Source organism: Ranitomeya variabilis, chromosome 2 (genome assembly GCF_051348905.1).
Source record: "Ranitomeya variabilis isolate aRanVar5 chromosome 2, aRanVar5.hap1, whole genome shotgun sequence".
Lineage (NCBI taxonomy): Eukaryota > Metazoa > Chordata > Amphibia > Anura > Dendrobatidae > Ranitomeya > Ranitomeya variabilis.
Window position 1 is genome coordinate 979,353,261 of NC_135233.1, and position 12,745 is coordinate 979,366,005.

Below are 12,745 nucleotides of genomic sequence, written 5' to 3' on the forward strand. Positions count from 1 at the left end.
TGGGGTCATCAGGAGACATTGGTGAAGGATCATCATTCCATAAGTAGTGATGTACAATGGTGCATGGATGGTTGGATACATGATGTCTGCTGAATGACCGTCTGGTCTACAGCTACAGTGTCTCTTGTGTACGGCCAGCTATAGGGAAGTGTTCCCCCACTTCCCTGATTGAACACGCTGGAGAGGGGCCATTTTGGCACCATAACACCTTGCCCTGCCCCAAATAATCTCTCACATTATAATCCCCCATAAACAAATTGGCTGCTTTTAAATTTTTAATTAAAGGTATTAATGGACCCTGTTCTCATTTTTTGATGACTCCGTCTGTCCACAGCATCAGGCTCTCTTCTAAGTCCATCATTTTATCACAGCTTTCTGAAAGGAGAAAAGCAGATTTTATAATATGTATACATGAAATCAGAAATATTTTACTTTATTTCTTTTAGTTGTATCATCATTATTATCATTATTATTATCCATTGTTGTAACTTAAGAGAAGATGACATTGATAAGGAAAAACCATTGGAATATAGATATATCGGAATGTGTAACCCATTGCAGGGCAGCGGACAGGTCGCCCATGCTCCACCAGCACTCGTGTCTTCCTGTATAAACTCCCTGCCTAACAAGCTCTTTATTGCATTTGACATCTAAGCAGATCTTAAGAAAAGGTATTTCTAAATTCTGTTTCTCTTATGCAAATCAGGCTGCAGATTGTAGACTGGAATCAGAGGGGAGAGGAATCTTAGGCCAGTTTGGTACTTTATACTTGACTTTTACACAAATCCCATCTACAAACCAGAATACTTACCATAGACTTGTCTGATTTCAGGCCCTTGTGTCTGACGTGCAGCTGAAGCTGCCAATCTCTTGGTTTCTACAATGTAACAGTGGGAAATGATAAGAGCATATGACGCCCGGTGCACCGCCATGTTTTCTGCGCTATCGGGGGGTATTAGCAGGAAGCTGCTATTTATACAACTCACTGATAATGTGATGAAATATGGCATCTGGGTTGGGGGAGAATATGGGGGAGCAGAATGTCCTTATCGGGGAGATGCTGGGTACTCACTTTTTTCTGATGTTTTGCAGCAGACCAAGGAGAGAAATCTAATAAAAAATACAAAAACATGTTCATGAGAGCACGGTCTACTTTGAGTCCCACGAAAAATGTGACAATTGTGTGGATTTGAGTATATTGTCTCTGGAGTTTTATTCTTATGGAATATTGTTACAGCCCCTGGCCTATTACTTCACTGCAGACATTGGGTCTGACACCTGGTACCGTACATCACACCGGCCGTATTTCTACTATTCTGTATGATAAAGCCGCCCCTTATCCACAGGATGTTATGGAAAGATGTGAAGATCGTCACTGACTCTTAGAATAACTAAAGGGCCTGTTACACGGGGTGATTACAGACATTCCTGCAATTGTATTTACGTTGATAGATGCTTCTCCTTCCTCGTCCTTTTATTTTGATTCCGGCAGCTGAATAGGAAAGGGTTCTTTACAGTTAGAGCACTAAGACAGTGGAATGCCTGATCACAAGAGGTAGCAATGGCAGACACTATAACAGCTTTTAAATAAGGGCTGGATGATTTCCTCAGTACACTTAACATTGTGGGTTATAGTTAAATTAGAGACAAAATGTACAGTGGGTACAGAAATGTTTCACTCTTTGTTTCATTGCATCCATTTGGTAAATTCAAAAAAGTTCATTTTTTTTCTCATTAATGTACACTCTGCACACCATCTTGACTGGAAAAAAAACAGATGTAGAATTTTCTGCAAATTTAGTAAAAAAGAAAAACTGAAATATGACATGGTCATAAGTAATCAGACCCTTTGCTCAGACTCTTATATTTAAGCCACATGCTGCCCATTTCCTTGTGATCCTCCTTTAGATGGTTCTACTCCTTTATTGGAGTCCAGCTGTGTTTAATTAAACTGATAGGACTTGATTTGGAAAGGCAGACACCTGTCTGTATAAGACCTCACAGTGCATGTCAGACCAAATGATGAGCATGAGATCAAAGGAACTGGCCAAAGAGCTCAGAGACAGAATTGTGGCAAGGCACAGATCTGGTCAAGGTTACAAAAGAATTTCTGCAGTACTCAAGGTTCCTAAGAGCACAGTGGCCTCCATAATCCTTAATGGAAGACGTTTGGGACCACTAGAAGTCTTCCTAGACCTGGCCATCCAGCCAAACTGTGCAAACGTGGGAGAAGAGCCTTGGTGAGAGAGGTAAAGAAGAACCCCAAGATCATATGAAAGCCCTCATAGAGTTTGCTAAAAAACCACATGAAGGACTCCCAGATTATCTGGTCTGATGAGATGAAGATAGACCTTTTTGGTTGTAATTCTAAGTGGTATGTGTGGAGAAAATCCGGCACAGCTCATAGCCTGCCAATACAATCCCAACAGTGAAACATGGTGGTGACGACAGCATCACGCTATGAGGGTGTTTTTCAGCTGCAGGGACAGGACGACTGGTTGCTATTGAAGGAAACATGAATGTGGCCAAGTACAGAGATATCCTGGATGAAAACCTCTTCCAGGAGTGCTCTGGACCTCAGACTTGGCCGAAGGTTCACCTTCCAGCAAGACAATGACCCTAAGCACACAGCTAAAATAACAAAGGAGTGGCTTCAGAACAACTTTGTGACCATTCTTGACTGGCCAGCCCAGCCAGAGCCCTGACCTAAACCCACCTGAGCATCTCGGGAGAGACCTGAAAATGGCTGTCCACCAACGTTCACCACCCAACCTGACGGAACTGGAGAGGATCTGCAAGGAATAATGGCAGAGGATCCCCAAATCCAGGTGTGAAAACTTGTTGCATCATTCCCAAGAAGACTCATGGCTGTACTGGCTCAAAAGGGTGCTTCTACTCAATACTGAGCAAAGGGTCTGAATACTTATGACCATGTGATATTTCGGTTTATCTTTTTTAATAAATTTGCAAACATTTTTACATTTCTGTTTTTTTCAGTCAAGATGGGATGCAAGAGTGTGCATTTAATGAGAAAAAATGAACTTTTTTGAATTTACCATATGGGTGCAATGAAACAAAGAGTGAGAAATTTAAAGGGGTCTGAATACTTTCCGTACCCACTGTACAACTGGTGGAGAAAGGCTGAACTTGATGGACCTAGGTCTTTTTTCAACCTATGTAACTATGTAATGGTATGTGCACACGTTGCGGATTTGCCTGGTGAATTTTCTGTGCGGATTCTGGCAGAAAACGCAGGTCAAAATCTGAACGTTGTTTTTTTTTGCGGATTTTGTGCGTTTTTGTTGCGGATTTACTGCGGATTCCGTGCGGATTTCAGGCTTTTTTACCCCTGCAGATTTCTATTATGGAATGGGTGCAGAAACGCTGCAGATCCGCACAAAGAATTGACATGCTCCTTCTTTTAATCCGCTGCACTTTCTGTGCGGAATTTTCCGCACCATTAGCACAGCATTTTTTTTTCCATTCATTTACATTGTCCTGTAAATCACTTGCAGATCTGCAGCGTTTCTGCGGCGAAAAAAATGCTGCGGATCCGCAGAAAATCTGCAAAGTGTGCACATACCCTAAAAATTTCAGCTGCAAAGAAATAAAACCATATAAATTATAGAGTCCAGATAATCGCCAAAAACAAAACTCTCTCTCATCCTGCAAAATTGTATAATAATTTCTTGCCTATCAAAGGATATTTGCCTCAACATGAGATATTGCCCCTCTGACTATCAAGAAGAAAGTCATATATCAGTAATAGAGAACAATGATAAACAGCATGAGCTATGCTCCCACACCTCAGTGATTGAAGGACAGAAAAATCAGGCTGATATCTGATATTTCAGTAACTGTAGCACAGAATTGAGAGGCCGGCATCTGACACCTCATTGATGGACAGAAGAGAGAGGCTGACATTTGAGACCTTAGTGATTGAAGGGCAGAATAGAGAAGTTGACATCTAAAACTTTAGTGACTGAAGAACACAACAGCGAGGCTGACATCTGATATGCAAGTGATTGAAGGACACAACAGAGAGGCTGACATCTGATATGCAAGTGATTGAAGGATACAACAGAGAGGCTGACGTCTGATATGCATGCAAGTGATTGAAGGACACAACAGAGAGGCTGACATCTGATACTTTAGTGACTGAAGGACACAACAGAGAGGCTGACATCTGATACTTTAGTGACTGAAGGACACAACAGAGAGGCTGACATCTGACACTTAAATGACTAAACGACACAACAGAGGCTGACATCTGACACTTCAGTAACTTAAGGACACAACAGAGAGGCTGACATCTGACATTTCAGTGACTGAAGGACACAACAAAGAGACTGACATTTGACACTTCAGTGACTGAAGGACATATTAAAAGGGCTGACATCTGATATGTCAGTGACTGAAAGACACAAAAGAGTGGTTGAAAGTTCCATGTATTAAGATATATATGTGCCCCATCTCCCCCTCTAGATGCTGACTACCACTCAGGGTGTCACGGCTAACATTTTGACGTCCATGTTTACTCGCTATGTGATTTGTAATACATGATAATGTGTAACAAAGATCAGCAGAAGGAGAATACGGAGCTGGAAATATGTCATGTCCTTATATTACTTACATGTTTCTCATCCATCTCCTGATCCAGCCTCTCGGTTTTCTAGTTCAGAAAGAAAAAATAAGATATTATATGATCAGTCCCCAATAATTATAACTAGTCCGTTATATCCGAACGCCCGATGTACATGTGAGGTCTCTGCTCCTTGTCTGATGTTCCCTCACTGTCTCAGCTTTAGGTAACATTCATACATACATTTTCTCTCCATTATTTTATAAGGAGTCTGTCACCCCCGAAATGCAAATTAAGCTACTTAAACATTTATATAGAGGACCCAGCCCCTGTAGAAATCATACTAGCAATATACATTCTACTGATGTAGTTGCAGGAAATTTCTCGTTTACTCCATATGATAATGAGGATGCTTTCGTGCCCCCCTGGCTCGCTGCTCTGTTACGCTCTCCGATCTGCATATCCAGCGCTGTCTCTGACCTTGATTGACGGCGCGTTCTCACAGCGAGAGCTCCCTAAACTCAAATCCCTGTTCGTGTGTGTGCGCACCAGGGTGGATAAAAATCAATGTTTTTTTTAAAAAAATCAAAAAAATCTTATTTTTTTGATTTAAATCGGATTTTTTTGATTTAAATCGGATTTTTTTCAATAAACTGCTTTTTGAGGAAAATATTTTACCATCCAAAGGTTCTTCCATCATAAGATAAAGCTGAGTTGTTTAACTCAGTAGAATAAAGGCTGTATATGTGAAACATTCACAATGCCATGCTCTTCCAGAGGTTTCTGTAGGATTAGTGGGCAGTTTCTCTCCTATATTATCACAGACGCTCGCTTTACTTACGCAGTTCTCAAAACTGAATTTGACTCCGCAGAGGTCCCAGCCTCTTCTTCACGGCAAAAATGTTACAACATGAACAGAGTTGAGAAAAAGACCTTAATCCTATTGTTCTACAAACCTATGAATACAGAATCAACCCCTTCAGTGCCAAGTCCAAGAAGTTAGACAATATGTTTCTGATTGTTTGGAGTGGAATAGATCTGCACAACACAAGAAGAATGTGAATCTAAGTGTGAGGAGGAGGAAGGGCAAGCAGACAAGAAAATGAAAGTGAAACTTTGAGCACAATACTGCAGCATAGCCTCAGACAGACAAGTCTGGATCTGTTTGTGTGTACGATCTGAGGTTTATTACATTATTTCCTTATAATGGCAGCAGGCCGTAAAAGAGACCCAGTTTGGGAATATTTTAATGAAGCTCCTTCGCCTATCGGTAAGGCAGGCATGCGTGCAAAATGCAAACGATGCAACAAAGAGATGCAAGGCCTGGTGGCGCGAATGAGGCAACATCATGAGAAGTGCGGTGATGAAGATGACCAAAGAAACACTTCTGAACAGGCAGGATCTTCAGGTTGGTAAACATTTTTATTGAATCCTATTTCTAAAGACTGAACTGTCATGTGTGAGAAAAATAATATGTCTTATTATTACTGCATGTTACTGTCATTTGGTACAGTTATGAAGAAAAACAAATATTCCTTTTGGGGCAGGGAGTCATGATTCCCAATGGCAGGGACATAGGCAAAAACAGGACTAGCTCTAGGAAGATGGAATCTAAGCTGACCGCGATGCTGAACCTAACGCACAACTACCAGTGGCCGGGGAGCGTACCTGCGTTTTATCCCTAGACGTCTCGCGCCAGCCGGAGATCTAGCTACCCCTACCAGAGGAAACACAGACCTGGCTTGCCTCCAGAGAAAACCCCAAAGTAATAGTAGCCCCCAACATATAATGACGGTTAGTTAAGAAGAAAACACATACGCAGTATGAATACAGGTTCAGCAAAGAGAGGCCCACTAACTAGATAGCAGAAAATACAAAAGTGGACTTCGCGGTCAACTCAAAACCCTACAAAATACCATCCTGAAATGACTTTAACTCCGGTATCAACTCATGACACCGGAGTGGTCATTTCAGTTCACTAGAGCTTCCAGCAGCAAGAATAATATAAATGTACGCTGGACAAAAGGTACAAATGATCAAACTTATCTGACTCAGCAGACTTGGAGCAGGTAGAAAGTAACAGAGGAGCTCTGGTAACATTGATAGCCGGCAAGTAAATGAGTGAGAAGCCAGACTATATAGGAAACTCCCATTTCCTGATGGGAACAGGTGCACTGGAGATAGAAGACAGAAGTCAACCAGTACCACCAGTAGCCACCAGAGGGAGCCCACAAACGGAATTCACAACAGTACCCCCCCCTTGAGGAGGGGGCACCGAACCCTCATGAGACCCACCAGGGCGATCTGGACGAGCCCTATGAAAGGCGCGAACCAAATCAGAGGCATGAACATCAGAGGCAGTCACCCAAGAATTATCCTCCTGACCGTATCCCTTCCATTTAACCAAATATTGAAGTCTCCGTCTGGAAATGCGAGAGTCCAAAATCTTCTCCACAACATACTCCAATTCACCCTGCACCAGCACAGGAGCAGGAGGCTCAGCAGAAGGAACAACCGGTATCTCGTACCTCCGCAACAAAGACCGATGGAAGACATTATGAATAGTGAAAGATGCCGGTAGGTCCAAACGAAACGATACAGGATTAAGAATCTCCAAAATCTTATAAGGACCTATGAACCGAGGTTTAAACTTAGGAGAAGAGACCCTCATAGGGACAAAACGAGAAGATAACCACACCAAGTCCTCAACGCGAAGACGATTACCAGCACGACGATGATGATTAGCAAACTGCTGAGTCTTCTCCTGGGACAACTTCAAGTTGTCCACCACATGACTCCAAATCTGGTGCAATCTATCCACCATCGTGTCCACTCCAGGACAATCCGAAGATTCCACCTGACCAGATGAAAAACAAGGGTGAAACCCCGAATTGCAAAAGAAAGGAGAAACCAGAGTGGCAGAACTAGCCCGATTATTAAGGGCAAACTCCGCCAACGGCAAAAAGGCGACCCAGTCATCCTGATCAGCAGACACAAAACACCTCAAATAAGTCTCCAAGGTCTGATTAGTACGCTCTGTCTGGCCATTCGTCTGAGGATGGAAAGCAGACGAAAAAGACAAATCAATGCCCATCCTGGCACAGAACGCCCGCCAAAATCTAGACACAAATTGCGATCCCCTGTCAGAAACGATGTTTTCCGGGATACCATGTAGACGAACCACATTTTGAAAAAATAGAGGAACCAACTCCGATGAAGAAGGCAACTTGGGCAAGGGTACCAAATGAACCATTTTAGAAAAACGGTCACACACCACCCAGATGACGGTCATTTTCTGAGAAACCGGGACATCCGAAATAAAGTCCATAGAGATGTGTGTCCAAGGCCTCTTCGGAATAGGCAAGGGCAACAACAATCCACTAGCCCGAGAACAACAAGGTTTGGCCCGAGCACAAACATCACAAGACTGTACAAAAGTACGCACATCCCGAGACAGGGAAGGCCACCAGAAGGACCTGGCCACCAAATCTCTGGTACCAAAGATTCCAGGGTGGCCTGCCAACACAGAAGAATGAACTTCCAAGATGACTCTACTGGTCCACTCATCTGGAACAAACAGTCTCCCAGGCGGACAACGATCAGGCCTATCCACTTGAAACTCCTGCAAAGCACGTCGCAAGTCAGGGGAGACAACAGACAATATCACCCAATCCTTAAGGATACACGTAGGCACAGAATCACCAGGGGAGTCAGGCTCAAAACTCCTAGAAAGGGCATCTGCCTTCACATTTTTTGAACCTGGTAGATATGAGACCACAAAATTAAACCGGGAGAAAAACAACGACCAGCGCGCCTGTCTAGTATTCAGACGCCTGGCTGACTCAAGGTAAATCAGATTCTTGTGATCAGTCAAGACCACCACCTGATGCCTAGCACCCTCAAGCCAATGACGCCACTCCTCAAAGGCCCACTTCATAGCCAAAAGTTCCCGATTACCAACATCATAATTTCGCTCGGCGGGCGAAAATTTTCGAGAAAAGAACGCACATGGTCTCATCACCGAGCAATCAGAACCTCTCTGCGACAAAACCGCCCCCGCTCCGATCTCTGAAGCATCAACTTCAACCTGAAAAGGAAGTGAAACATCAGGTTGGCGCAACACAGGAGCAGAAGAAAAGCGGCGCTTAAGCTCCCGAAAGGCCTCCACAGCCGCCGAGGACCAATTGGAAACATCAGCACCCTTCTTAGTCAAATCCGTTAGAGGCTTAACGACACTTGAAAAACCAGTTATAAATCGACGATAGAAATGAGCAAAGCCCAAGAATTTCTGAAGGCTCTTAAGGGAAGTCGGTTGCGTCCAATCACAAATAGCCCGAACCTTGACAGGATCCATCTCAATAGAAGAAGGGGAAAAAATATACCCCAAAAAAGAGATCTTCTGAACCCCAAAAATACACTTTGAACCCTTTACAAACAAAGAATTAGCCCGCAAAACCTGAAAAACCTTCCTGACCTGTTGAACATGCGACTCCCAGTCATCGGAAAAAATCAAAATATCATCCAGATACACAATCATAAATTTATCCAGATATTCAAGGAAAATATTGTGCATAAAGGACTGAAAGACTGAAGGGGCATTAGAAAGACCAAAAGGCATTACCAGATACTCAAAATGGCCCTCGGGCGTATTAAATGCAGTTTTCCACTCATCTCCCTGCTTAATCCGCACCAAATTATACGCACCCCGAAGGTCAATCTTAGAGAACCACCTTGCCCCCTTAATACGAGCAAACAAATCAGTCAACAGTGGCAAAGGATACTGATATTTGACTGTAATCTTATTCAACAGCCGATAATCAATACAAGGCCTCAGGGAACCATCTTTTTTACCCACGAAAAAAAAACCTGCTCCTAAAGGGGATGAGGATGGACGAATATGTCCCTTTTCCAAGGACTCCTTAACATACTCTCGCATAGCAGCATGCTCTGGCACAGACAGATTGAACAAACGACCTTTAGGAAATTTGCTGCCAGGAATCAAATCTATAGCACAATCGCAATCCCTGTGAGGAGGGAGCGAACTAGATTTAGGCTCCTCAAAAACATCACAATAGTCAGACAAAAATGCCGGAACCTCAGAGGAAGTAGATGAAGCAATGGAAACCAAGGGTACTCCCCCATGAACCCCCTGACATCCCCAGCTTAATACAGACATTGTCTTCCAGTCAAGAACTGGGTTGTGAGTTTGTAACCATGGCAATCCAAGCACTAAAACATCATGCAAATTATGCAACACAAGGAATCGAATCACCTCCTGATGGTCTGGAGTCATACACATAGTCACTTGTGTCCAGTATTGAGGTTTATTCCAAGCCAATGGTGTGGAGTCGATACCCTTCAAAGGAATAGGGACCTCCAGAGACTCTAGACTAAACCCACAGTGCCTGGCAAAGGACCAATCCATAAGATTCAAGGCGGCGCCAGAGTCCACATAGGCATTCAAATTAATAGATGATAACGAACAAATCAAAGTTACAGACAAAAGAAACTTAGACTGCAAGTTGCTAACTGCAAAAGACTTATCAACCCTTTTAGTGCGTTTAGAGCATGCTGATATAACATGAGCAGAATCACCACAATAGAAACACAACCCATTTTTACGCCTATAATTCTGCCGTTCACTTCTGGACAGAATTCTATCACATTGCATATTCTCCGGTGCCTGCTCAGAAGACACCGCCAAATGGTGCACAGGTTTGCGCTCCCGCAAACGCCGATCAATCTGAATAGCCATTGTCATGGACTCATTCAGACCTGTGGGCGTAGGAAACCCCACCATGACATCTTTAACGGCGTCAGAGAGACCCTCTCTGAAATTTGCCGCCAGGGCGCACTCATTCCACTGAGTAAGCACAGACCATTTACGAAACTTTTGACAATATATTTCAGCTTCATCATGCCCTTGAGAGAGGGCTATCAAGGCCTTTTCAGCTTGAATCTCCAAATTCGGTTCCTCATAGAGCAACCCCAGCGCCAGAAAAAACGCATCCACATTGAGCAGCGCAGGATCCCCTGGCGCCAATGCAAATGCCCAATTCTGGGGGTCACCCCGCAGCAAGGAAATAACAATCTTAACCTGCTGAGCAGGGTTTCCAGCGGAGTGAGGTCTCAGAGAAAGATATAATTTACAATTGTGCTTGAAATTCAAAAAATGAGATCTATCTCCAGAAAAAAACTCTGGTATAGGAATTTTAGGTTCAGACATGGGAGTGTGAACAACAAAATCTTGTATATTTTGAACCTTAGAAGCAAGATTATTCAGATTTGAAGCTAAACTCTGGATATCCATTTTTCAGCAGCTGAGATCTGAACCATTCAGGGATTAAGAGGAGGGAAAGAAGCAGACTGCAATTATGGCTAAACAGACTTCAGAGTAAAAAAAAAAAAAAAAAAAAAAAAAGGTGTCAGAGACTTCTTTTCTCTCCTACTTCAGCCAATACTTAACACATTAGGGCCGGCTATACAGTCATGATTCCCAATGGCAGGGACATAGGCAAAAACAGGACTAGCTCTAGGAAGATGGAATCTAAGCTGACCGCGATGCTGAACCTAACGCACAACTACCAGTGGCCGGGGAACGTACCTGCGTTTTATCCCTAGACGTCTCGCGCCAGCCGGAGATCTAGCTACCCCTACCAGAGGAAACACAGACCTGGCTTGCCTCCAGAGAAAACCCCAAAGTAATAGTAGCCCCCAACATATAATGACGGTTAGTTAAGAAGAAAACACATACGCAGTATGAATACAGGTTCAGCAAAGAGAGGCCCACTAACTAGATAGCAGAAAATACAAAAGTGGACTTCGCGGTCAACTCAAAACCCTACAAAATACCATCCTGAAATGACTTTAACTCCGGTATCAACTCATGACACCGGAGTGGTCATTTCAGTTCACTAGAGCTTCCAGCAGCAAGAATAATATAAATGCACGCTGGACAAAAGGTACAAATGATCAAACTTATCTGACTCAGCAGACTTGGAGCAGGTAGCAAGTAACAGAGGAGCTCTGGTAACATTGATAGCCGGCAAGTAAATGAGTGAGAAGCCAGACTATATAGGAAACTCCCATTTCCTGATGGGAACAGGTGCACTGGAGATAGAAGACAGAAGTCAACCAGTACCACCAGTAGCCACCAGAGGGAGCCCACAAACGGAATTCACAACAGCAGGGGCAGTGATGTGTTGTGTACAATAAGCAGAAATTGTATAAACAATAAAATAACAGCATTGACTTTTTTTGTTTAGGGGAATTCATGGATTCTGGAAACTATCCACCTCCAAGATCACCATCATCCTGTTCTACAGTTTCAGAGTTATCCATCCAGGATAGTGCTTCATTAGCAGCAGCATCATCATCAGACACCCACAGCCACATATCACCATCACCCAAAAGGAAGAAAAAACCTTTACCTCCTGGAACCACCATAGATAGGTTTGTGATAAGAACTAGCAGATTAGAAATAGAGTTGATTGATGAAAAAATTGCCCAGTTTATTTATGCAACGAACTCTTCTTTCCATCTGACTGAGAACCCACATTTCATTAATATGGTTCAGTCACTGAGACCAGGATACAGTCCACCCAGCAGAGCTGATGTTGCAGGGAAACTGCTGGATCAAGTGTATGACAGAGAAATGGAGCAATGTGCAACAGCTCTGGAGGGTAAAATTGTTAACCTAAGTATTGATGGGTGGAGTAATGTCCACAATGATCCTATTGTATGTGCTTGTATAACAACAGAAGAAGGTAAAGTCTTCCTTGCACAAACAACTGATACGTCAGGAAATGCACACACAGCAGAATACTTACAAGAAGTGGCAGTAAAAGCTATAACGACATGTGAACAAAAATTCAAATGTCTAGTACGCAGTTTGGTCACTGACAATGCTGCAAACGTATCCAAGATGAGAAGAGATTTAGAAGAGCAGGGAGGGAATACAAAGCTGCTAATAACATATGGTTGCAGTGCTCATTTGCTGCACCTCTTAGCCAAAGACTTAAGTGTTCCAGAAATAAAGGCTAATGTTGTTGAAATTGCTAAATACTTCCGTAATAATCATTTTGCTGCAGCAGCTCTGAAAAGGATGGGTGGAACCAAGCTAACGCTCCCACAAGATGTTAGATGGAACTCTGTGGTGGACTG

General features: G+C 43.1%; 1 protein-coding gene across 5 annotated transcripts in view; it reads right to left on the reverse strand.

Moving 5' to 3' along the window:
* Window positions 1-266: 266 nt before the first annotated feature.
* LOC143810079 (uncharacterized) overlaps window positions 267-12,745 on the reverse strand; it is a 61,833-nt gene continuing 49,354 nt past the window's right edge. For 4 of the 5 annotated variants that reach the window (XM_077292970.1, XM_077292971.1, XM_077292968.1 and 1 more), the window contains 4 exons: window positions 4,634-4,672; window positions 1,073-1,110; window positions 812-877; window positions 267-375 (listed from right to left, as the gene is read on the reverse strand). In XM_077292970.1, coding sequence (XP_077149085.1) covers window positions 305-375; window positions 812-877; window positions 1,073-1,110; window positions 4,634-4,672 — 214 coding nt within the window. In that variant the 3' untranslated portion in view covers window positions 267-304. The remainder of the gene's footprint in view (window positions 376-811; window positions 878-1,072; window positions 1,111-4,633; window positions 4,673-12,745) is intronic. The other variant, XM_077292969.1, reaches the window with a different exon arrangement.